This window comes from Neovison vison, chromosome 1 (genome assembly GCF_020171115.1).
Source record: "Neovison vison isolate M4711 chromosome 1, ASM_NN_V1, whole genome shotgun sequence".
NCBI classification, from domain to species: Eukaryota; Metazoa; Chordata; class Mammalia; order Carnivora; family Mustelidae; genus Neogale; species Neogale vison.
The window spans coordinates 47,012,641-47,039,243 of record NC_058091.1 but is presented as its reverse complement, the minus strand read 5'-3'; the positions used below and the strand labels follow the sequence as shown (position 1 = coordinate 47,039,243).

At 38.2% G+C, this 26,603-nt stretch overlaps 1 protein-coding gene and 1 pseudogene across 3 annotated transcripts; both read left to right on the top strand.

The window, feature by feature from the left end:
* The first annotated feature begins 4,128 nt into the window (after nucleotides 1-4,128).
* Nucleotides 4,129-4,867, top strand: LOC122898821 (annotated as a pseudogene).
* A 13,647-nt stretch (nucleotides 4,868-18,514) lies between these two features.
* On the top strand, nucleotides 18,515-21,935 carry TPBG (trophoblast glycoprotein). 3 transcript variants are annotated; one of them, XM_044246631.1, is made up of 2 exons: nucleotides 18,515-18,560; nucleotides 19,642-21,935. In XM_044246631.1, exon 2 carries the CDS (start codon nucleotides 19,979-19,981, stop codon nucleotides 21,236-21,238), a length of 1,260 nt encoding a protein of 419 aa, XP_044102566.1. In that variant the 5' UTR covers nucleotides 18,515-18,560; nucleotides 19,642-19,978; the 3' UTR covers nucleotides 21,239-21,935. The 3 variants fall into 3 exon arrangements, with proteins under 3 accessions (XP_044102566.1, XP_044102547.1, XP_044102557.1); XM_044246612.1 differs by lacking the exon at nucleotides 18,515-18,560 and adding an exon at nucleotides 18,830-18,927; XM_044246622.1 differs by lacking the exon at nucleotides 18,515-18,560 and adding an exon at nucleotides 19,416-19,483.
* The last annotated feature ends 4,668 nt before the right edge of the window (nucleotides 21,936-26,603 follow it).

The window sequence follows — 26,603 nt, the reverse complement described above, 5'->3', positions numbered from 1 at the left end:
GTTTCCTTTGAATATATAACCAGAAGTAGGATTGAAGGATCATATGGCAGTTTCATTTTTAATTTTTTTAGGAACTTCCAAATTGTTTTCCATAGTGGATACATCAATTTACATTCCTACCAACAGTACACAAGGGTTCATTTTTCTACAGATCCTTGCCAGTACTTGTTACTTCTTGTTATTTTTTTTTTTTTAATAAAAGCTATTCTAACTGTGTGAGGTGATACCTCATTGTGGTTCTGATTTCATGCCCCTGATGATTAGTGATGTTTAGAACCCTTTCACATATCTGTTGGTCATTTGTATTATTCCTTCTCATCTCTTTCTCCTCCTCCACCACCTCCTCTTCCTCCTCCTCCTCCCACTCCTCATCCTCCTCCTCTCACTCCTCCTCCTCCTCATCCTTCTTCTCCTTCTTCTATAGCTTCTTTACAGAAATGTCTATTCAGATCCCTTGTCAATTGTTTAATCACTTCCTTTGGCTATTGAGTTGTATGAGTTCCTTATATATTTTGGATGTTAACCCCATTTCTCATATATAGTTTGCCAACATTTTCTCTCATTCCATAGGTTGCCTTTCCATTTTGTTGATGGTTTCTTTTGTTGTGCAAAAGCTTTTAGTTTGATTTTGTCCCATTTGTCTATTTTTGTTTTTGTTGCCTACACATTTGGTATCATATGCAAAAAAATATCATTGCCAAGACTAATGTCAAGGAGCTTTTTCTCTTTTTCTTCTAATAATTTTATAGCTTTAGGTCTTATATTTAAGTATTCATTTTATAGTTTTAGATCTTACATTTAAGTACTTAATCTCTTTCAAGTATTTCTTGTGAGTGTTGTAAACTAGGGATCTAGGATCATTTCCATGTGGATATCATTTGTTGAAGAGACTATCTTTTCCTTTATTGAGTTTTCTTGATATCCTTGTCAAAGGTTCTATGGCCATCTATTTGAAGATTTCTGGTCTTCCATTTATTTTTGAATGAATTCAAGTCTACCATGATTAGATGACTCTTTACATAGCAATTAAAATGCATGGCTTCTTGTATCAGTCTGGAGGACTATAAGTACTCCATCATTTACTATGTGATGTTAGACAATTTACCTTCCTGCAACCCATTTTCCTTATCTATAATACAACAATAATGATAGTGCCTCCTTATCCCTCAGGATAGGATTATGAAGAATTAATAATAAAAGAAAACTTGTTAAAAATGCTTGATACATAGAAAGAACTCAAAAAATATTCAGCTATTTTATTGGCTATTTTTCAATTTTATTAGGGCACATCCAACACAGTTATAGCTCCCAAAGGATCTTTGGATGATTTCTTTTGAATCTTAGGATTGTTTATTCTATTTTTATGAAAAATGCCAATGGAATTTTGACAGAGATTGCACTGAAGCAGTAAATCACTTTAGGTAGTATGGACATTTTAACAGTATTAATTCTTCCAATCCATTTATTTATGACTTCCTCAATTTTTTTCTTCAATGTTTATAGTTTTCATTGTCCAGGTTTTTTACCTCCTTGGTTATGTTTGTTAATACTTGGTTCAATTTGTTAATACTTGGTTAAGATTTTTATTTTTTTTTCCTTTGATGTTACTGTAAATGGGATTGTTTTCTTAACATCTTTTTTGGATAGCTCCTTGTTAGTCTGCAGAAACACAACTGATTTTCATATGTTGATTTTGTATCCTGCAACTATACTAAATTTAGTAGCTCTAACAATTTTTTGTTGGAGTCTTAAGGTTTTCTACATTTAAGATCATGCCATCTACATAGGGACATTTTTATTTCTTCCTTCCTGATTTGGATGCCTTTCTTTCCTTGCCTAGTTGCTCTGGCCAGGATTTCCAGTAATACAGTGAACAGAATAAGGTGAATAAAGAAGAGCATCCCTATCTTGTTATAGATCTTAGAGGAAAGCCTTTGGATTTTTCACTGTTGAGTATGTTAGCTATGGAATTGTCATATCTGGTTTTTATTATGTTGAGGTATGCCCTTTCTCTACCTAATATTTTGAGAGTTTTTATCATGAAAGGATACTGAATTTTATCAACTGCTTTTTCTGCATCTACTGAGAGGATCACACAATTTTCATCCTTCACTTTGTTAATCTACTAATTTGTTTATATTGAACCATCCTTGCATCCCAGGGATAAATCTAACTTGATCATGATATATGATTTTTAATGTCCAGATAAATTCAGTTTGTTAGTATTTTTTCATCTATGTTCCTCACTGATACTGACGTGGAATTCTCTTTCTTTGTAGTGTCTTTCTCTGGCTTTGGTATCAGTGCTATGCTGCCTCATAAAATTATTCAAAATGTTCACCCCTCTTCAGTTTTTAAAGAGTTTTGAGGAGGATTAGTATTACTATTATTTTTTAAATATTTTGTAGACGGGGTGCCTGGGTGGCTCAGTGGGTTAAAGCCTCTGCCTTCAGCTTAGGTCATGATCCCAGGGTCCTGGGATAGAACCCTGCATCGGGCTCTCTGCTCAGCAGGGAGCCTGCTTCCTCCTCTCTCTCTGCCTGCCTCTCTGTCTACTTGTGATCTCTGTCTCTGCCAAAAATAATAATAATAATAATAATAATAAAATCCTTAAAAAAACACTTTAATTCACCAGTAAAATCATCTGTTCCTTTTTGGGGAGATTTTTTACTATTGATTCAATCTCCTTACTATAGATCTAATGAGACTTTGTATTTCTTCATGATTCAGCCCTGTTAGATTGTATGTTTGTAGGAATTTGTCCACTTCTAGGTGGTCCAATATGTTGGCTTATATAATATTTTAGGGGCATTTTCTTGCAATCCTTTATATTTCTGTGGTATCAGTTGTTATTTCTCTTTTGATTCTAACTTTATTTATTTGGGTTCTTTTTTCTTAATGAGTCTGGCTAAACATTTATCAATTTGGTTTATCTTTTCAAAGAACCAGCTCTTGGTTTCAATGATTTTTTTTTCTTTTTCTTAGCTTTTTTTCTTTTAGTCACTTAATTCTGCTCTGGTCTTTACTATTTCCTTGTATCTATTGACACTGAATTTTATTTGTTCTTTTTGTAGCTCCTTTAAGTTTAGTTTTTTTATCTGTGCTTTTTTTTGTTTCTTGAGGTAGGCCTATATCACTATGTACTTCCCTCTTAGAAGTGCTTTTGTGTATCTCAAAGAATTTTGGTCTATTGTGTTTTCATTTTCATTTGTCTCCATATATTTTTTAATATCTTCTTTGGTTACTTCATTGGCCCGTTGTTGTTTAGTACCATGTTTTTAGCTTCCATTTGTTTGTGTTTTTTCCAGTTTTTTTTTTCCTTGTGATTGATTTCTAATTTTATACTGTTGTGGTCAGAAAAGATGTATGGCATAATTTCAGTCTTGTTAAATTTACTGAGGCTTGTTTTGTGGCCTAACATGTGATCTATTCCAGAGAATGTTCCATGTACAGTTGAAAAGAGTGTTTATTCTGCTCTTTTTGAATGGAATTGTACATATCTGTTAGGTTCAGCAGGTCTAATGTGTCATTCAAAGACATTATTTCCTTATTAATTTTCTTATAGATAACTGGGTTATCTATTCAGTTATGTAAGTGGGGTAAAACTCCTTTACTATTATTGTATTTCCATCAATTTCTCTATGTTCACTAATATTTGCTTTATGTATTTAGGTGTTCCAATGTTAGGTACATAGATACTTACAATTTTTATATCCTCTTGCTGGATATCTCCTCTTTCATTTCTGATGGCTTTTGTTTGTTTGTTTGTTTTTTCTTTTTTTCTTAGTCTAGCTAAAGGCTTGTCCATTTTGTTTATGTTTTGGAAAAAAAAACAACTCTTCATTTCATTGATCTTTTCTATTGGCTTGCTAGTTCCTAGTTTACCTATTTTTGCTCTGATCTTTGTTATTTCCTTCTTTTTGCTAGCTTTGGGCTTAGTTCTTTTTTAGATCCTTGAGATATAAATTTAGGTTGTCAATTTGAAATATTTCTTTTTTCTTAAATAGGCATTTATTGCCTTGCTTAGAATTGCCCTCTTAGAACTGCTTTGACTTCCATCAAAAGAACCAGCTGCCTGGCAGCTCCTGCTGTTGTACTGCCTCATCCTCCCACGTCACTGCTCCTGCTATGGCTGGATGACTCCTTATTGGGGATAAGTCTCCCAGCTTTGAGGCCAATACTATCTGTGGCCACATCCATTTCCATGCCTCCCTGAGAGGTCACTCACATAGGGCATTCTTTGTCCTATGCTTGAGACTTTACCCCACTGTGAACTACAAAGCTTGGCAGAGCAGCAAATCTGGCATCAAAATTTACCAAGAGTAATGCTAAAGCTGATAGCTCTTTTAATAGATGATGTTGAAGATCACCTTGCCTGCAGCAAGAGTATCAATGCTTACAATGGTGAGAAGTCCACAGAAATGTTACCTTTTCTGATCACTGATGATAAGAATCAGGAGTTTACTATCCTGTTGGGCATGCTGGACCCAGCAGAGAAGAATGAACAGGGCATGCCTGTGGCAGCTTGTGTGATGTTTATTTTTGGTCCTGATAAGAAATTGAAACTGTCATCCTCTATCTAGCTACCGCTGCCAGGAACTTTGATGAGATTCTCAAAGTAGTTATTTCATTCAAGCTCACATTGGAAAAGAGAGTTGACACCCTGGTTAACTGGAGAAATGAAGACAGTGTGATGGTCCTTCCAACTATCCCTGAAGAGGTAACCAAAGAAATTTTCCCTAAACAAGTCTTTACCAAGGTGTTACCATTTAGCAAGGAAAGACCTCTGCTACACTCCTCAGCTATAAGGTTCTCTGAGAAGTTGGTGCTGGAACTGCTTGCTTAGCACAGTGAGCCAGAGGACAGTAGCTGCTAATCATGTTTTTCTGCAGCAGCAATTTTGTAAAAACATCCGGGTATCATCAAAAAAAAAAAAAAAGAATTGCTTATGTTGCAGTTTGGTATATTGTGTTTCCATTTTCATTTGTTTGAATATATTTTTTGTTTTTCCTTTTGATTTCTTCTTTGATCCATTTGTTGTTCAGAAGTGCATTGTTTAATTTCCACATGTATTTGTAAAATTTCCATCTTCCTTCCTGTTACTGATTTCTCATTTCATATCATTGTGTTTGGAAAAAATACCTGGTATGATTTCAGTCTTAAATTTGTTAAGACTAGTTTTGTGGCCTAATATACAAGCTGCTCCAGAGAATGTTCCATATGTGTTTGAAAAGAAAATGTATTCTGTTGCTGCTGGATGGGATATTTTGTATATGTCTGTTAGGTACACTGGATCAAAAGTGGAGTCCAAGTCCAATATTTCCTTATTATATTTTATGTCTGGATGGTCTATATATTGTTGAAAGTGGGGCATTGAAGTCCTCAACTGTTATTGCACTGTCTATTTCTGTCTTCAAATCTGTTAAAATTTGCTTAATCTAGTCAGGTGCTCCATTGAGGGTGCATATATGTTGTATACTACTGATGAACTGACCTCTTTATTATTATATAATGATGTTCTTTGTCTCTTGTTAGAGTTTTTTTTTAACTTAAATAAATTTTTTTTATAGAAGTTTATCTTATTTTTTCATTTCATTTGTATGGAAAGTCTTTTTTCACCTTCCAGCCTCGGCCTATGTGTGTTTCTGAAGCTGAAATAAGTCTCTTGTAGACATCACATAGTTGGACCTCATTTTTATTTTATCCATTCAGTGACACTGTCCTTTGGGAAATTTAATTCATTTATAGTTAATTATCGACAGCTAGGGACTTACTATTGCCATCTTGTTAATGTTTTGGGTGGGGGGTGTTTTGTGGTTCCTTTGCTCTTTTCTTCCTCTTTTGCTATCTTTCTTGTGATTTGATGATTCTCTGCACTGGTATACTTTGATTCCTTTCTCTTTTCTGAATCCATTACAGGCTTTTGCTTTGTGGCTACTATGAGGCTTACATAAAACGTCTTAAATTTATAATAGTCTACTTTAAGCAGCTAACAACATAACTTTGATCGCATACAAAAACTCTACCCTTCTATTCCTCTCATTTTATATTTTTGTTGCCACAATTTGTATCTTTTTATATTGTATGTACACTAAAAATTATTGTGCTTACAGTCGTTTTTAATACCTTTGTTTTCTTTTATACTGGAGTTAAGCAATTTACACACCACCAATATAGTATTAGAGCATTCTGAACTTGACTATATATTTACTTTTACTAATGAGCTTTACATTTTCATGTTTTTATGTTACTAATTAGTGTCCTTTTATTTCAGCTTAAGAAATCCCTTTGGCATTTCTTATAAGACAGAGCTCGTGGTGATAAACTCTGTCAGCTTTAGCTTGTCTGGCAAAGTCTTTAATTCTTCATTTCTAGGGGTGCCTGGGTGGCTCAGTCAGTTAAGTGTCTGCCTTTGGCTCAGGTCATGATTCCAGGGTCCTGGGATGGAGCCCCATGTTGGGCTCCCTGCTCAGCGGGAAGTCTGCTTCTCCCTCTCCCCCTCCTTGTGCTCTCTCTCTCTTGCTCAAATAAATAAAATCTTCAAAAAAATTAATTTCTGAAGGACAACTTTGCAAAATATTCAAATATTCATGTTGGCACTTTGCATATATCATCCTACTCTCCCCTGGCCTTCAAGGTGTCTCTCTTTTTTTTAAAGCTTAGCCAACTGAGTCACCCAGGTGCCCATGCAAGGTTTCTGCTGAGAAATCCTATCATAGTCTGCTGGGTGTTCCTTGTATGAGAGGAGTTTCCTTATTTTTGCAGCTTTCGAAATTCTCTTTGTCTTTGATTTTTGACAGTTTTATTATCATGGGTCTCAGTGAATTCCTCTTTGGGTTTTATCTGTATGGGGACCTATGAACTTCAGGTACCTGGATGTCTTATCTCTGCCCAGATTTGGGATATCTTATTTCTTTAAATGAGCTTTTTGCCTCCTTTTCTCTCTCTTCTGCTTCTGGGATTCCTGTATTATGAATATTATTTTTTCTGATGGTGTCCCATAATTCATTCAGGTGTTCACCACTTTTTTCATTCTTCTTCTTTACTCTCAGCAGACTGGATAATTTTAAATACCTTGTCTTTGAGTTCACAGATTCTTTCTTCTGGTTAATCAAGTCTTCTGTTGATGCTTACCATTGCATTTTCATTTTGTTCATTATATTCTTCATCTCCAGAATTTGTTCTTTTTGCTTTGTTCTTTTTTTATGATTTCTTTCTGCTGGCTTTCCTATTTTGTTCATGTATTGTTTTCCTGATTTCAGTAAGTAGTCTGTTTTCTGTTATAGCTTGATGAGTTTCTTTAAAACAATTATTTTGAAAATTATTTTTTTGGCCAGAGAATTCATAGATTTCCATTTATTTGTGGTCACTTACAGGAAAATAATTATGTTCTTTTGGTAGTGTAATGTTTCCTTGCTTTTTTGTGTGATTCTTGAAGTCTTGCATTGCTGTCTTTTCATTTGAAGAAGGAGTCACCTCTTCTAGTCTTTACTGACTGGCTTCAAAACATAAATAACCTACATTGGTCACAGTCCAGTTTGGAAGTCTGAAGGTTTTTTCTCAGATGTCTTCTATGAATGTGTCTACTCCAAACATATTATTCTCTCTTGGGGGAAGTTTTAAGATTCTCTGTTCTCTCTTGATCCTGCAAAACTGTATTGGGTGCTGAGAGTCTCCTATTTATGTTTTCCCTAGAGTAGCACCTGGAAATGTTCATATTTGTGAGCATTTTTCCAATCTCAGAGTCAGGCTGGCTTTCTGCATTTAGTTGTTTGCAAAGGCTCTTTTTTATACTGTCTGAGGAATCATGTGCTGGTAGCTGGCCCTGGGGGTTGGGATGGTGAGAAGGTGTGGGTGAGATGGGGTTATCTATGGGTCAGTTGTAGGGGTCTATAGGGAAGATGTTCCCAGCAGCTTGGAGGTAGGCTTCCTGATGGAGTTAGCAAGTCAGTTAATAGAAAAAGTCATTAATGATATCCCTTTAATGAGTCTGGAGCCCTGGCTGCAGGGGTAGTTTTTGAGGTTTTGACCTTAGGGGGTTCTTAGCTCTCTGACTCTCTATAGTGAACTAGCCGGCCTATGATTCTCTTTGTTATTCTTAATTAAGAGGAGCTATTGGTTTTGAGTGCCCTTAATTTAAAAAATAAAGTGCTAATTTCTTGAATATATACAAGTCAATTAGAAAAAGAAAAAAAATCCATTGGAACAAAATGGGCAAAAGATATGAACATATGGAGTTAAAAGGAAATATTTGTGGTTTTTAAACATATAAGGAAATTATCAATCTCACTATTAATGAGACAAAAATACAAATTAGAGTTATACAAAGATTAAATTTTCATGTGCAAGATTGGCAAGGATGAAAAAATGGTAACACAGTCCCAACACTGCTGGTGAGAATATAAATTGTAACAATAATCTCTGAGTAGGGCTTTGAAAATACCTATCAAAATCACAAAAGCCCATATCCTTAAACCACTTCTAAGACTTACTCTGGAGATATACTGGCAAATGTGAAGATGACATATACACTCATTAGTCACTGCTGCACTGTTTGTAACAGCAAAGAGCAGAAAACCTTCTAATATGGGGTTGTTTAAATAAATTATGTCACAGCAGTTTGTGGTAGATTGCACAATAGCCCCATTTCGTCAGATTTTCCTCTATATGAGTCCTTCACTGCGTCGTTTTGTACTGCTCTCCCACCATGGATGGGATATAATTCCCAGCTCTTTGGCCTTAGCACATGATTTGCTTTGGCTGATAGCATACTGACAGATATAATGCCTACAGTATTTTGAAAAGGACTTACCTGGATTGGGCTTGCCTTCTCTTGTTCTTCTACACTTGTCAAGAGAAGAACATGGAACATGCCTAGGATGTTCCACTCATCTTTTGGAGGAAGGTAATAGCCACTTGGAGAGGAACTGTCTTCAAATAAGCTGTCTCAGTCAGGCTCAGCCTAGAGTAGAGCACGCCAGTCAATTTCTATAAGCACAAGCAAGCCCAGATTAGCAGAGTTTACCAACCAAGTCCAACTCAGATTATCCAATCCTGCACATGCATACACTGTACATTCTAAGAATTGTTTCAAGCCACTGAGTTTTGAGATGGTTTATTACACAGCAATAGATAGCTCATACACTGTGCAATGGATACTATCTACCCATAAGAGTTCTTTAGTATAGTAATAGGAATAGTCTCTGACACTTACAGTTCAGTTAAATTAAGTCCAGAGCAATGTGAAGTATTCAAAATCATTTGTAAAAATAAATTTGCATACATGTGCATAACCTATGACTAGAAGGATACACGAGAAAAGCTGATAAAACTTTGATGCCTGTGGAAAGGTTATCCAGATAGCTGAGGGGCAGGAGGAGTGAAAAGACTTTTCCTTGTATACCTTTTGTTACTTCTTAATTTTAACTGTTTAAAGGAATTGTGAGTGTTAAAAAATAAATTAGAGTATTTTTAAAAACTCAGGCTATTCCTGGTGCTCCAAATTCTTCTAGCAACTAATAGAGCAGAAAAAAATTCTGGCATCATTAGATTTTTCTTCCTTTAAAAATGTCATTTTTTTTTTTAACATAAGTGATTGTGGGATTTTTTTTTTTTTTTACTGTTCCCTAAAATCGGGAGGTTCAGCAGTATCTGTCTAGCTGCACAGCTCTAGTGTATTATTATATCTTGTTAACTAGTATATGTAAGGAACTCTTAATTAAAACTCAATCACATAGGGTGCCTGGGTTGCTCAGTCAGTTAAACGTTGGAATCTTGATTTCAGCTCAGGTTATGATCTCAGGGTCATGGGACAGAGCCTTGTATCCAGCTCCACATTGAGTGTGAAGTCTGCTTGAGATTCTCTCTCCCTGTCTCTCTGTCCCTCCCTGCACACAATCTCTCTCTCAAATAAATAAATAAATCTTTAAAAAAAAAATAAAACTCAATCTCATGAAAACAAATGGCCCAATTTAGAAAATGGGCAAATGAACTGATCAGACGCTTCATGAAAGAAGATACAAAGGTGGCAAATAAACACATTAAAAGGTACTTAATATCACTGACCAATGAAAAGCAAAATGAGATACTATTACACATCTTTCAGAATATCTAGAATTAAAAAGTCTAATCATGTCAAGTATTAGAAAAATGTGGGCCAACTGGAAATTTTCACCACTGGTGGTAATGTAAAATAGTGTAGCAACTTTGGAAACCAGTTTGGCAGTTCCTGAAAAAGTTAAAAATGAATCTACCATATGACTTAACCATTCCATCTCTTGTTATTTACCCAAGAGAAAGGAAAGCATATGTCCACACAAAGACTTGAACATGGGTTTTTATCAGAGCTTTATATAAGATAGCCCCAAACTGGAAACAGACTGAATATTCATCAATAGGTAAAGGAATAAACAAAATATCCTATACCCATACCAGGAAATACTACTCAGTTAAAAAAAAGGAGGGAATGAATTATTGATACTCATAACAACATAGTTAAATCTAAATTAAGTATGCAAGTGAAAGAAGCCAGATAAAAGAGAGCTCATAGTGTATGGTTGCATGGGGATGGGTTTGGGTGGAGGTAACATGAGATGGAGGGATTATTAAAGGTCATGAGGAAACTTTTGAGGGTGATAAATATGTTCATTTTCCTTACTCAAGGGTATATACATAAGTCAACACTTACCAAGTTACACTTCAATTATATGCAAAAGAAAATTGAAAAAGAAACCAAATGTTCAGGTTTGTAAACTGAGCAGGCTTTTGTTATACTATATATATATATATGTGTGTGTGTGTGTGTTTTCCATATTTAATAACAAAATATTTACATTGAATTTACATTGAAATGACTATTTACATTCAATTAAAAAAACTAGATTTCCCATCTTCTGCAAATTGATTGAATAAACTAGTGGAAACAAGTTTTCAGGAAAACGGGGCCCTTGCCTCTTTTATTCACCATTGCATTCTCAGTTCTCAGTACAGTGCCTAGAAGTACTCATCATACACTTCAAAATTATTCATCTAATAAATCATGATTAAATCAGCTTATTCATAACGACTGGGTCTTTTCTTATTTTAAAGAAGCTTCCAGTTCTTTATGGTAAAGCTTGGAAATTATGAAAATTTTAAAGTGATTGCCCATATTGTGGTATGTAGTTGCTAAGATTATAAGAAAACTCTATCTACCTATCCAATCATCCATCCTATATATGTTTGCATTCAGGCAACTTGTACCAATGAAGTTCTATTGGTCGCTTATAGGTGGCACCCTGTCTGATTATTGAACACTTATTAGTCCATGTTTGCATTCACCATACTGATTGTAAACTATTTTGAATATCATCCCTTCACAAATGTCGTCACATCAATATTCTTGAATTCAAGTATTTCTTGATGCTACACAACACTCCAGAAGGTTTTAGTTCAAGTTCAGTATAGGCATACTTTGGCATGACCTCTACACCTAACTCCTTTATTCTACCATCATCCATACCACTCAGGCCGTATGATTTGACACTGGTTTGATTTTGTTTCCCTAGTTGAACTCAACTTCCATTTTTTTTTTTTTCCACTGACAAGGTGATGTGATATATCTCTATTTCAAAATATATACTATATTTAGTCCTCTCTTCTTGGGCTTTTATATGGGGATCTAAAGTAAATCTGAAAAACATTCACTTACTGGCTTCAAATATTTCAAGCAGTTCTAGTAGGCAACTTATTAACCTATGTACTTTAGCTCACTGAATGAGACTTATAAAATACATTAGAGAAGCTTGGGTCTCGTATCCAAGATTTGGCCCAAGTCTGTCTGCTGAACCTCTGCCATGGACATGCAATAGATTGTCTGTCAATTTGCCAGGATTTGAAATTTTTTAAAGGAGAATTTCTGGCTTTGGAGGTGGCTCTGTTTGGAAGACAAAGTAAGTACCACAAAAAAAGGCAGATTAATAAACATTTATTGAACTGTATTAAATTTAATTGAAATTAATTGAATTTGGATGATGGCTACAGTTGCAACTGTTCCCATTTCTTGACTGTATTCCAGTTTTGGTTTAGAACCCAGTTTGCGCAAGGTCTACAGAAATGGAAAAACTTCAATGTCACCTTCAAAGTTGAATTACCTTATATTAGAAAAAAGAGTATTAGGTAATATCACTGATTTAAATATTTAATCGTAATTTCCTTTGAAAAAAATAATTTCAACAAAATCAGGTAGATTTTCCTTTAAACAAAATTCACTTTTTTATCCTTTACTCTAGGTATTTTTCACCTTCTTACAGCCAAATTTGACTCTTCATTTTAGAAATACTAGAATTTCTCCTGGACATCACTGAAAATACAGAAATTACAATGTTATAATTTTTAGAATGATAAATGTCTGTATTCCCACCTCCATACTGAATAAGTCACCACATCTTATAGAATCTAGCTCTTAAATATCTGTATAGGTTGTTTTCATCCCTTTAAAAACTAATGTTTTGGGGCGCCTGGGTGGCTCAGTGGGTTAAAGCCTCTGCCTTCGGCTCGGGTCGTGATCCCAGGGTCCTGGGATGGAGCCCCGAATCGGGCTCTCTGCTCAGCAGGGAGCCTGCTTCCTCCTCTCTCTCTCTCTGCCTGCCTCTCTGCCTACTTGTGATCTCTGTCTGTCAAATAAATAAATAAAATTTAAAAAAAACACTAATGTTTCCTTTTTAAAACAAGTATTTTATGAAACCCCCCCTTTACAAAAAATTTATGTTCACACATAAATTTTAAGTATATACTATATTAACAATAATATAAAGGAGAAATTAAAGGAGAATACTTAAATATTAAATAATATTAATAACCTATAAATGTCTGGGCATAACTATATTAGAACACCTAATGTGGTGGTAATATACTTCCATCTCTTTACAAATAGGCTAATATTTAAGAGAAAGTAGACCAATATTCAAATAAACAATGACAATTTTTCTTTATATTAGAGATTTTGAAGTAAGATTCACCGTGGATGCAATAACTACAAATGCAAACTGATACAGTTGGCTTGTATTGGTAATTCAAATAGCATGAGTGGCCAAGCTGTCAGAAATAAAATTTTGTAACGTTCCAAACAAAGCAATATATGTTCTTCCTTCAATGAACATGGCAGCCTCATTCCTGTAAAATTCAGTGTGTATTAAAGATCATACTATAAGTATTTACAGCTTCTATGTAAAATGGAGTTGTTTCTAGGCTGAGATGATTAAAATCTGGCTTTTCACCTATAAGAATGTCTAGATGGATATTTGAATGTCGTGTGGGAAGCAGAACTTTTCATTGCATATTACTATCCCTCTGATTACAGGATGTCTAATATCTCCTGCTTCTACACACTAAATGTCAATCAGGGACAGCCAGAAAATGCCTCTGCAAATATCCAAAATGTCCACCAGAGGCAGTGTCACTCTGTTGAGAACTACTGGTCTATGTCATCTGTTCCTGCCTTGCCAATCTTTTACCTCTACTTTAGTTAGGTTTTGTTAACAACTAGCACTTGGACCTCCCAAATTCTCTCCCTGTCCTCGTCTTTTCTTTTCTTTCTTTCTTTCTTTTTTTTTTTTTTAAAGATTTTATTTATTTGACAGAGATCACATGTAGGCAGAGAGAGAGGAGGAAGCAGGCTCCCTGCTGAGCAGCGAACCGATGCGGGGCTCCATCCCAGGACCCTGGGATCATGACCTGAGCCAAAGGCAGAGGCTTTAACCCACTGAGCCACCCAGGCGCCCTGGCCTCAGTCTTTTCTGCTCATATTTCATCCTTCAAACAGATAGCAAAAGTGATCTTCCTAAAGGACACATTTTAGAATGCATCTAAAAATTCACCTAAAATCTGGTCCTGTCATTTCCCATCTTGAGTATGGTCAGAAGCTCCCAGGCACTATAGGATGAACTCGGATGTTTTAGAATGGAGAGGAGCAATCTGACCTTGTATTTCAAATCTGAACTTGTACTACTCCTTCCAATGTGTGCTGTGCTCTTCTCCTTGTACTCTCTTTAGCTGAACAAGTTCTCTGAGTCCTTCCACCAACTTGCCCATCATTGGTCTGATGAGTTATTAATAACTCAAAGTGTTATTTAAGCATTGCTTCCCCAGTGAAGCCTTCTTCAGACAATCTCCCCATGGTGCCCCTGACTCTGGTGCACACCATGTTTTATAACTCTTAGATAGTCTGCCTCTGCCACTACACAGTGAGTTTAATCTGACAGTAGGGATTTTTGTTATCCACTTTGTACCTCAAGAGCATCAACTAGGTAGAGGCCATATGGTAAGCTCTTAAAAAGTTAAACACTTTTGGGGTTCCTGGGTGGCTAAGTTGTTAAGTGTCTGCCTTCAGCTCAGATGAAGGGATACCAGGGTCCTGGGATCAAGCCCCACACTGAGCCCCACACTGGGCTCCCTGCTTGGTGGGAAGCCTGCTTTTCCCTCTCCCACTCCCCCTGCTTGTGTTCCTGCTCTCCCTGTGTCTCTCTCTGTCAAATAAATAAATAAAATCTTTAAGAAAAAAAAAAAAAGTTAAACACTTTTAAAATTGAATGATCCTGTAATGTTAGCTATTTATGTTCTGCAGATCACCATGTAATTTATTTACCTTTCAATATTTTTTCTTGAAGAATCATGTATTTCCATCCAGTTTAAGTCTCCATCTATTACAGCATTTTATCTTGTTCTTTCTTTAGTATTTTAGTATTTATCTTTATTTATATTTAGTATTTTATTTTTTTCTTAGCTTTTACTTTTATTTAGCTTTACCTAATTTACTTAATTTAGTTTTTTACTAAATTTACCCTCTTTAGGTATCTTAGACAAGAAGCCCATTTCTTCCTAAAGTGACTTGGAATCAGCTCATGGAAGAGTTTTGTTTTCTTTCATTAACAATTTATGAGACTGATGCGCTACCTACTGCGCTAACAAGGCATCTTTTCATTAACAATTTAAAAAAAATTTTTTTTCCTTGAGTCGATATATATAACCTCATGTTGATTGTTTGGTTTTAAGTGTTGGTTCATGGTTTTATGACATATGTGCTTGATGTTAGTCACCAATACTTGATTTTGTTTTAGATATTTTTCAGATTTGAGAGTACTTACCTTTACCAATTATTTTGCTAATTTAAGGCAGAGACTAAAATGAAGTAGTCTTAAAAAATGCTGATGGCTGTCCATGCTGTACTACTTGGCTTTCTTCTGCCTCATGAGGGTGGCCATAATCAATCATCCTTTTTTTTTTTTTTTTTTTAAATACACATTATTCCTTGCCTTCCTAGGACTTAACAGCAATATTTCAACGAGTTACTAATGACTTTCTTTTGGGTCATTAGAATAAAAGCGGATCCTGTAGAAACAATCGAAATAAATGATAGTACAGACACATTTTCCTAGAGGCTACAAAGTACCTATTGAAATACACTAATTGGTTCTTCTCCATTAGGACATTCAGATTCTCCTTTTATTTCATTTTGGAATGAAAGAATAAGTGGGAAACAAATGTGCTCTGAAATCCTCTGTCCTGCTCTAGAGCATGGAAATAGCATCTCACACAAAAATTTTTTAAGCTGTCAGGTGTAAGGCAAGTATGATAATTTAAGATCATTAAATGCTTAAGACAATCAAAATAAAATGGATCCTAGTAAGCTTTACTCACTTGGAGGAAACTTCTTTAAAAAGTAGCTACTGATCAAGGGGTGCCTGGGTGGCTCAGTGGGTTAAAGCCGCTGCCTTCTGCTCAGGTCATGATCCCAGGGTCCTGGGATCAAGCCCCACCTCGAGCTCTCTGCTCCGCAGGGAGCCTGCATCCTCCTCTCTCTCTGCCTACTTGTGATTTCTCTCTCTCTGTCAAATAAATAAAATCTTAAAAAAAAAAATTAAAAAGTAGCTTCTGATCTAAATGTTTTTCAATAAGCAATTTTAAACAAATGTGGTATAACAATTCAAAGCATGGAATATTTTGCAGTCTTTAAAAAAGAAGAAAGCAAATCTATATGTATGGACATAGAATAATATATAGTTGTCCTAAAATAAGAAAAATTATGAATAATACATATACTATGATCCCATTCATATAAAAATAGTAGAAACAGAAGTAAAATATATGTAAGAGAGAAGAGATTGGAAAGACACACATCAAATTGCAGTCAATGCTGTACACTGAAAACTTTAGTTTCTATTTCTTCCACCAGGTTATGAGTTCTTTGGCTGCCAGATCAAATAAGGGGATGCCCAATTAAATTAGAATTTCAAGTAAACAATGGATGATGATGATGATGATGATGATTTTAGTTATAAGTACATCCCAAATATTACACAGGACATAATTATACTAAAAAACTATTCCTTATCTGAAATTCAAGTTAAACTGGATGCCCCGTATTTTTTTATTTGCTAATTCTGGCAATTCTATTTTAAGGACCATAAACTCTTCATCCTTGTACTCTTATCATTAGCATACTTAAAGACATATAGTGGTTGCATAATAAATCCTGAGAGGGAGAGGAACTGAGGAGAGTACAATAACAAGCTGTTTTGCTAAGTCTATTATGTATATATCTCAATCCTAATGGAAATGCCTTGAAGTTTTATTACTGGCCCTATTTTACAGAATAAGAAACAGAGGTATACAAAAGTCACACATAGTTAATGAGGAAGTTAGAAATGACCCCAAGTTTCTGGGTCCTGATTTAATAGCCATAACAAACTGCCAGCTGCCAGGAGAAAAAGGGAGAAAAGGGGAAAGAGAACCAAGGGTGAGGCTTTGGTTCCTCCTCACCCTTAGTAGCTCAGCAGGACTGCACAAACTCAGCCTTGCCAGAGGTGGAAAGTGGTATATGTAGGAGAGACAGACAAATCTGGGCCTGGTCCCTGTATCCACCACTCCACCACTCATTCAAACAAGTTACATAATTTATTTTGACTTCAGTTTTCTTGTCTGGATTAAGAAGACCTACCTGACCACTGCCACGACAAGTATAGCAGATAATTTCTATAAAGTGATCAGCACAAGGTTTAGCCAGTGAAAGAATACTCAGTCAAAGCTAGTTATTATTGGCCCAGAACCCCAGTTTTTTCATTTGTAAAACAGAGTAACATCAATAACAGGACAGTGATATCCATATTGCCACGCTGATTTGAGGATCAGATGAGAGGTATATTATCTTTCTAAATTCTAAAGTGCTTCCCATTTTCCTTGAGTACTTGCCCTTTAGACAGAACTGAATTAATACCACGCCAAAGCAGTACTACAATTTTTCCCAAGTAATTCATTTTGTTTTAAAAATTATCATACAGTAAAATCCACTCTTTGGTGTATAAAGTTTTGTGAATTTTAGTCCATATAGATTTATGTAACCTCTAGCCCAGTACAGATACAGAATACGACTATAGTTTTTGAGATTTTTTCAAAGTGTTTCATATTCTTGTTGCAAAACTCTTTGAAGATACAAATTAACAAAACTGGCTTTTTGTACAAATCTATGCAGCCTCCCACCCCTCTAGGTCTTGTCTGGGCCATTTTTGCTGTTGGTCCTGCAGATTGTCTTTCCACAAAAGTCATCAGTCATGGGCTTGAGAGTTGGGACATTTCTTCAAGCTAAAAGGCCCAAGGCACAGGCACAGACTTCAGCATTCCTTATTTGTTCCTTTTTTATATGACCTTCCAGAACTTAATTTTCCCAACTATTTCCTCTACTTGCCATTTGCGCTCACAAATGACGAGAACTGTCAAGTGAAGGTCTGGAACACCAGCACCTTCTCACCCTTTCGGGAAAATTACTGGGGATACAGAGTTACTGAGAGAGCAAGGGTGGAGACTTCAGGACCCTAAACCTCTCCAATATAACAGCTCCTCCAGGCAAAAAAAAAAAAAAAAAAAAAAATAAGCTATCCTTTCCCCAGCGGCACCCTCTCCATCTCCCCAGCCTGCCCCGCACCCCCTGGGAGAACAGACTTCTGGACCAAACGTCTGTGCTCCAAGAGCGGCCACCTCCCATCCCCCACTCCACCTCGTGGGCTCTGTTTAGGTAATTTGCACTGACACACCGTTGCCACATCCACTTTTCTGGGTGACTCAAGTCATTGCTATTTGCCTTTTCTTTCTAGGATGCTTTGGCTGCTGTGCTTTCCCTCTGCTTTTAATTTGGGGAGAAGAAAAGCTAATGAATCAAGAATGAATCTCCTCTCCAGTAATCCCTTTCAACCGCTCCCTCCCCCCCAAAGTTGGCTCCCTCTGTTCTCAAGTTCCGTAACTACCCAAGAAGTGCGGGGGCGGAACAAGTGGGGACGCAGAATTACACCTAAACCTCAAGTCGGCTTGTAAGGTATCACTTTTCTGAAGCTTTTCTGGGAAGACTTTTCTGAAGCTCCCCTGTAGCTTGCTGAGCGTTTTTGCTGCTGCCGCTGTGCATTTTCTGCTCATTTCTTGATGCTGCTGCTTCTCGTTGCTCTGTCACGCCGAAATCTATTTTGTTACGGCCCTAGGTGCCTAAATCAGGGTGAATTCCACGAGACTTACCAGCGGTTTTCTTGCTGTCCAAGGTAAATACACTAGGCAAAATGAGGAACCACCAAAGGATACAGGGGAAGGGGGGAGAGAAAGGGATTCCCTCACCTTTTCGGGCACATTCCTTGTTAATTTCCACCAGAAGGAGGCGCGCGGCCCAGATCCCCCCCGTCTCCTTTCTTAAATCCCCCTACTGAGGGCTGCCAAGGTTGCCCGCACGGAGGGAGAGATCCCTCCGGCAGGCCTGGCTCTCCCCCCGCCCCCCGGGTTGGTTTTTCCCAGCTGCGGAGGCTGGGCCAGGGGCTGGGGTGCGAGGAGAGTCGGCGCGCCCGCAGCGCGGAGCCGAGAAGTCGCGGAGACTCTGGTGGGACTGAGTTGTCTCCGGAGGTGACGGGCGCGGAGGTGAGCTGTGGGGAGCAAGCGGCGAAGGCGAAAACCCCGAGGCGGCGCCGGGCCCCTTCCCATCCTCTGGAGAGAGAGAGTAGCGTAGGTCCCAGGGTCCCCCAGCCGCTTTGTTCGCGGCCTCTCCCCTCTTCTTTGGAGAGGACTTGACCCCCTCTGAGATCCGAGGGGATCGCTGGGGCGCGGGCCAGCGGGCGAGGGGTGGGGGGCGACAGCTGTAAGGTCCTCCACTTCCTGCTAATCCGGGAAGGTACCAAAAGAGATCAAAAGACTCCTGTAACCTGAAACTTCCCTCCCATCCAAACCTGGCCCGGGAAAGGTCCGGGCAGGCGCGGAGACCCCGGAAGGCAGGTCACCGCGGAGGCGGTGGGAAGGAGCTGGGAGAGTGAGAAGTTTGGTCGGGGAGGCGCAGGGGATTAAGCGAGAAGTTAGAGGCGGGGGACGAATCTGATCGGGAAAGGAGGAGGGCGGGAGCCTGGAAGGGTATATATAGTGTGGGCCTGGGCAGAAGGAAGACTTTATGCTGGGTGTCTAGGGACACGCGTCCCTCTCGCGGGTAAGGATGTGCGTGGGACTGGGGAGGCGAAACCTGGGCGGGCTTTCGGAGGGAGTCTTGGGAACCAAGTAGGGACGACTGGGCTTGGAGAGTCCGGTTCCCGCACTCCGGGAGCTGCGGCCGCTGCCGCTCCTCACGCTTCTCTCCTCCTCTCCCAGGTCCCGGAGCGGACCAAGCGTGAGGCGCCAACAAAAGAAGCAAGGAGGTGCCACCCGGGGGCGGCGGCAGAAGAAGAGCGGGAGGAGGAGCGCGGAGCTGAGTCCCGACCCGCCGTGCGTACTTTCTGGAGGGAAGGGGCGGGGGAATCGACCCCGGGAGGGGAACGCCCGGTGGCGAGGGGTTTAGCCAAGTTCCGGCCGCTGCGTCCCTCCTCCGCTCCCACGAGAGGAAAGTTTTCTCCAGACGCTTCCGGCCGGCCCGCACCCTCCGGACCCAGTCCCCGAGCCTTCGGAGCGGGCGCCGTCCCAGCCCCGCTCCGGGGAAAGCCGCGCCGCGATGCCTGGGGGGTGTTCCCGGGGCCCCGCCGCAGGGGACGGGCGCCTATGGCTGGCGCGGCTGGCGCTGTTCCTCCTGGGCTGGGTCTCCTCTTCCTCTCTCACCTCCTCGGCGCCCTCCACCTCGTCCGCGTCGTTCCTGGCCTCGGCGGTGTCCGCCCAGCCCGCGCTGCCAGGCCAATGCCCCCAGCCCTGCGAGTGCTCCGAGGCTGCGCGCACTGTGAAGTGCGTTAACCGCAACCTGACGGAGGTGCCCGCGGACCTTCCCCCCTACGTGCGCAACCTCTTCCTTACCGGCAATCAGCTGGCGGTGCTCCCCGCCGGCGCCTTCGCCCGCCGGCCGCCGCTGGCTGAGCTGGCCGCGCTCAACCTCAGCGGCAGCAGCCTGGAGGAGGTGTGCGCTGGCGCCTTCGAGCATCTGCCCAGCTTGCGCCAGCTCGACCTCAGCCACAACCCGCTGGTCAACCTCAGCGCCTTCGCCTTCTCGGGTAGCAACGCCAGCTTCTCGGCCCCCAGCCCCCTGGTGGAACTGATGCTGAACCACATCGTGCCCCCTGACGACAGGCGGCAGAACCGGAGCTTCGAGGGTATGGTGGCAGCGGCCCTACGAGCGGGCCAAGCGCTTCGCGGGCTCCAGCGCCTGGAACTGGCCAGCAACCACTTCCTCTACTTGCCTCGGGACGTTCTAGCCCAACTACCCGGCCTCAGGCACCTGGATCTGCACAACAACTCTCTGGTGAGCCTAACCTACGTGTCCTTCCGCAACCTGACACACCTAGAAAGCCTCCACCTGGAGGACAACGCCCTCAAAGTCCTTCACAATGGCACCCTGGCCGAGTTGCAAAGCCTACCACATGTCAGGGTCTTCCTGGACAACAATCCGTGGGTCTGCGACTGTCACATGGCAGACATGGTGGCCTGGCTCAAGGAGACAGAGGTAGTGCAGGGTAAAGCCAGGCTCACCTGTGCATTCCCGGAAAAAATGAGGAATCGGGCCCTCTTGGAACTCAACAGCTCCCACCTGGACTGTGACCCTATCCTCCCTCCATCCCTGCAGACTTCTTATGTCTTCCTAGGTATTGTTTTAGCCCTGATAGGCGCCATTTTCCTATTGGTTTTGTATTTGAACCGCAAGGGGATAAAAAAGTGGATGCATAACATCAGAGATGCCTGCAGGGATCACATGGAAGGGTATCACTACAGATACGAAATCAACGCAGACCCCAGGTTAACAAACCTCAGTTCTAATTCGGATGTCTGAGAAACATTCGAGGACAGAACAAGGACAGCTATGCATGAGATGTAGACTTCAGCTTTATTCTGTCCTAGGCTTGCTCCACTTCCACCTTCCACTGTGGACACCGCTGACCTTGACTGAAAGCAGTGAAGGGAATTTGCTCCCTTGTTATGTGAAGTTTTTTGGTGTGTCCTGCTAATGTAAGACGATGAAAAACTGTACATAGTGTTTTATCCTTTTCCTTTTCTTGGAACTCGACTCGTGTGGAGGGATTTTTCGAGTTTTAGCATGAACTTGGACTCCTGGCTGTTTCTCTTAGTACAGTTCAAGGTATAGCCAGTGTACCCACACAGATAGCATTCAACAAAAGCTGCCTCAACCTTTTTGAGAAAAAAATACTTTATTCATAAATATCGGTTTTATTCCCATGTACCAAAATTGTGGGGAAAATAAATGCATTCCATAAACTGCCTGCAGATCTTAGCAAGCTCTTCAGAGTAACTCCATAGCCCACAGGAGCACCTGCATCCGAGAGCATGCTTATATTTTACTGTTCTACGTATTACAAAAAATAACTTGCAACTTCAGATAACTTCTTTAACAAAGTAAACTACTTTTTTCGTTGCAGTTTATATGAGACTATACTGAAGTTTTTTTATAAACTGCATTGAGATCCAACAGACTAAATTGTTAAAAACTTCAATAAAGATTCTTAAAAGAATTACAGCTGTGTTCAAGTTTGCTATTTGGAAAAAAAAAAGGATTGGGGCAATGATGTCAGAATGGTCTTGGTTTTGATGGTAATTGAGGTATTACTTGTAGCTGAAAACGAAAGTGGAGTAGTGTTTTAAGTAAATAGAATTTGGAAATAGTTTTGAGATGGTGGAACCTTTCAGGATTTAAATAGAGAATGTGAATATACATGTAATAGACTTATTGTAGTCCGAAAGTTAATGCTATTCATGAAACAATTTTGTAAGAGCATTATAAAGTTGGTAAGAGGGGAGAGTTCTGTATGATAAACAGCTCACAGTTCGGAGCTTTTTCTAGGCTAAGTTGTTAGAATGGAACAAAATTATTTACTTCATAAAACTTTCTATATGAACTTGTTCTATGGGTTTTTAGAGCAGAGTATGAAACAAATATAATGCACATGTTTTAAAATGAAGTGTCTTAAAGACAATACTCTAAAACAAAAGATTAAAAATGTAAATTAAAAAAATTTCCTGAGCATAATGTAAATTGGAACTTAGATTTTCTTGAGAATATTTAAAAAAAAATACAACCATTTAAAATAGAATATACATGGTCAATAGTTTATCAGATCCTGCTTTTATGTTTAAAAAACCGTCATGACAGGATATGAATTTGAGGAACTAACCAGAGACAAAGGCCTACATCCATAAACAAGTGTCTTAATAAATCATAGGTTGTGTTCAGTTCATATTTAAGAATTGGGGAATCGAAATATTCCTCACCTCTACTTTATATTAGTATATACACCTGTGTGAAGAATAAATCACTGTAGGTGTAAATAACAGCAATTGCTTAATCAATTGATAACAATCAGTAATGGACAAGATTTTTTTTTTAGTTTATTGTATGCCAAGGAAGCCTAAAAGTAAATTCCATTACTCTCCAAGCTATTATATAAAGTGACATTAGCCATTATTGCTTAACATACAGTGTAGGTAAACTCGCATCAATAAGTCTTAAGGCCTTCATTCTCTTTAAATTGATTATGTTCTACAGTGCTTTATATTTGAAATAAAATTAACATTTCCATATGTTTATAAATGGAATAGGATTGCAGTCCTTTAGGTAGGTTCTAGAGATCTTTGCCTATTCCTTCTTTGAGTTAAATTGAGAAGTTTTGAAAATAGGGCTAAAAATTTCTGAATCTTCCTTCTTTAGACTTTGTAGTCAGAATACGAAGTTCTAACTAGATTAAGTTTTGTAAGACTCATTTTATGATATAGTATTTATTATGTACAGGAGTTATTTCAGATCCTATAATTAATTACCCAAGGAAAGGTTGAATATATGGTACTTAATATTCCATTAAACATTTTAAGGAATTCATAAACTGGCTGGCTGTCATTATTTCTTAGGAATAATGAAGATATTAAGCTGCTAAAAATAGTAAAAATATCTAATAAATAAGGGCACATATAGCATCTCAGAAATAAAATGATAGACTTTGGTAAGTCTGCTGATTCTGTGGAAAACAAATTGTAATGCTTGCAGTCTATTTAGAAGAATTTTTTCTTCTTCATCCCATGATAATCTTAGCAGTTAAAAACCAAGCTCTAGCTAAGATCCAGGAAAGCAGTAGATTTCCTTAGTCTAGTTTTTCTCATTCACTCACTGAAGCAGGATCCTGGATAAAGTGAAGGTGTTTTTGCCTGTTAGGTGAATGGCTTTTTTGAAGTTATGACTTCTTGCTTTTTCATCCCCTTGCTCCTTCCTTTGTATAAACTTCCCAATTTGCTCTTGGTCTCTTTCCTGTCATATCACTCCTTGCTAGTCTCCATTACATGGCAATAGAACATTCCTTGGACAAAAAATATTACTGTTTGGAAACAATTGCTATTGTGCTCTCATAGTACTCTAAGTCTGTAAACTCCTAAGGCAGTCTAAGTTCTTTAGAAGATAGGTGCTATATAAATCCAATGAGTATAAGGGAATGTAAGAAAAATGAAATAAAAGTATCATAACTTTAAGTGTTTTAAACACTGATCTTTAGTACCATTTTGCATTACTAATCCTAATCCACTTTTAAAAATTTATTTTATAAATTTGAAAATTTATTTAGGAAATTAAAGTAGATTACCTACCAAAATAAGTTTTTGAGGAAAAAAGTTTTGAGGAAAACATGTTTCCTCTGTTTGAAACAAAGCTGTTTCAGCAGAAACCCCCTTCATTTATCCTTTACAAGTTTCATTTGAGGAAAGTTAGAAAAAAATACTTAAAAATTTAAGCACTTGATAAATCCCTCAATTTAAAAAGCTATTAAAATGTCCAATAAATTTCTATTTAAAGTGCAAAATTTCAGGATAATACACTATTTGACCCTGAATTGTAACCATCCCCTTTCCATGTAACCATTCAGTTTGATACATTAATATATATATCTCATCAATTTTGTTGCCTCCTGTGATTCAGTGGTGACCTGTAAGGCACATTTGTACCTTATGGCTGATGGATTTTTTCTGACAAATAGGGAGACTTTGAAGCACAGTTAATAAAATTTTTTAAGGGAAAAGGAGCTACATAGATTGATACTATAAGTAATAAACAATATATATCTTTTTTTTTTAGAAGTGGGGAAAGGCTTGGTTGAAATAAATGAGTAAATCATAACTGGTAAATTCTTTTACAGTATCTTGATTGGCAGCAAAGGTGGATTATGCTCAGTATTTAATTAGAAATAACGTATCTTTGTTTTCTGTCTTTAAAGTAGATGTAAAAAAAATAAAAATAAAAAAGAAGGTCCCAATAAATTGTGATTATTTCCTCAGGGATTCTGTTTTACTCTCTCCCTTTGGCCTAATGTTCTATTACAGGGCTTAACCTGTAATGTCTTGAGGACATTACAGGCTTTGCAGCTCTAGGTTGGGAGTCTTTCATATCATTTCTGCTTTCCATTTAAATTTTTTCTCCAAATACTACACTACAGGGGACAACCATGAGGATTTGCAAGGTTAAAAACAATTTGGCCTGTGCCTTCTTCCTGCTCCAAAATCCATTCAGTTATCCAGCCTTCAGAGAGCAGCACCATAAAGTGAAGACTGACATTTATTAGCTGGATTCAGGTTTCACTTTTATACTTGTGTAAGGATTTTTCATGGTAAAAGAGAGGGAAGGGAGGAAATCATGTTTCTAGAAAATACATGAAAAATACCTTGAAAATGTCCTTTTTAAAATCTTTCAGTAATAGTGCAATGATGCATTAGAAATAATTAAGAAAAGATAATCTGTATTGTTCAGGTGATCCTGTCTTCTTTGAGATGGAGAAAAACAGCCCTTTGAGGATGTTTTGTACAATTATTTTTCTTTTCTTATCGTTATAAATGATTCAAAAATGCAAACTGGCTTCATTTGTGTTTTATCGTAAAACGTTTTAGCAGCTCTAACTTGGTCATGGTTAAAAAAAAATCTAGATTTAAAAAATATTTAATACATGATTTATATACTTTTGACAGGAGTAAGAACTCTTAGTATTTCAAAATTGGAAGGGCCCTTAGATGTGTCAAGCCCAATTTTCTAAGCTATGGATGAAGAAACTGGTAATTGTAACATATCATTATGTTATATAGTGACAACCAGGACTAGATTTCAGGGTTCCCAACTCCCCTTCTCATGCTCTTTTTGCCACACGATGGCATTACTAATTACCTACTTTCAGATCTTTGGAATTCCCATGTCTAATATAAAAGGCAATTGCTGTGAATATATCTGTTTTATTGTTCTTGCTTTGCATTCATTCAATATGTTTTGGTTTGATCTAAATTTCACTTCCATTGTGTTCAAAATTACTATGTTTCAGACCCCTCAATATGCCCCTCACTATATTTGAGATAATTATTTTCATAGCAATCATATTACCATGAAGCTCCTCTGAGTCTACGATAGGAGCTATTTTGAAAATTTAATGGTGGTATTTCTTTTTAAAAGAAAAATAAAACTCTGGGAAGCTGTGCTAGCTTGTATAATTCTATCTTAAAAAATGAGTTAGCTCAGCTGGCGAGAACATTAAACAAATGAGACCAAGTTCATGGCCGTGGAGACTGTCAGTTTTGCATGCTCAGGTCTAACCACCGGCCGAGGCCTGCTCCAGGTGCATGCTACCATCCATGCTTTGAGGGCCTAGACCAAACAGAGAATTTACGTCAGTGCAAATCCCTATCACGCGGGAAAACCAGTGGGCTGATGGGCCAAATCCTGGCAGCCGTGCTGGTGATGTGTTAGTTTACGGTCTTTACCTATGCAGGGCCGAACGTAGTAATCCCTATGTCCTCACTGTAGTATGTATGCCACAGACCACAGAAAATTTCTCATTTATGTGAATTTTAAGAAAAATCTATCTATCATGAATGACTTTTAATGTGCCACATGGGAAATTAGTTAGGTTTGCTTTACTATTTAAAATGAAAATATGGCTTAAGTTTCGGGATCGCGATTACTCTATCACAGACTTGTATGTAAATGTTTATAAAAAACAAATGCAGTTTCTGTTTAGCAGACATTTCATGGTAATAGGATTTATTTGTGGTTCACAGTTTAATGTGATTCTGTAAGGATTCTAAGGAAGTAGAACCTTAACATAGGACTCACTATAATACTTTCTGTGAAGGGTAAATATTTAATAATATGTTTTAAAGAACCT

What these genes read in the sequence shown, in the direction of transcription:
- TPBG (XM_044246631.1), top strand. Translation starts at nt 19,979, where the DNA reads ATGCCTGGGGGGTGTTCCCGGGGCCCCGCCGCAGGGGACGGGCGCCTA.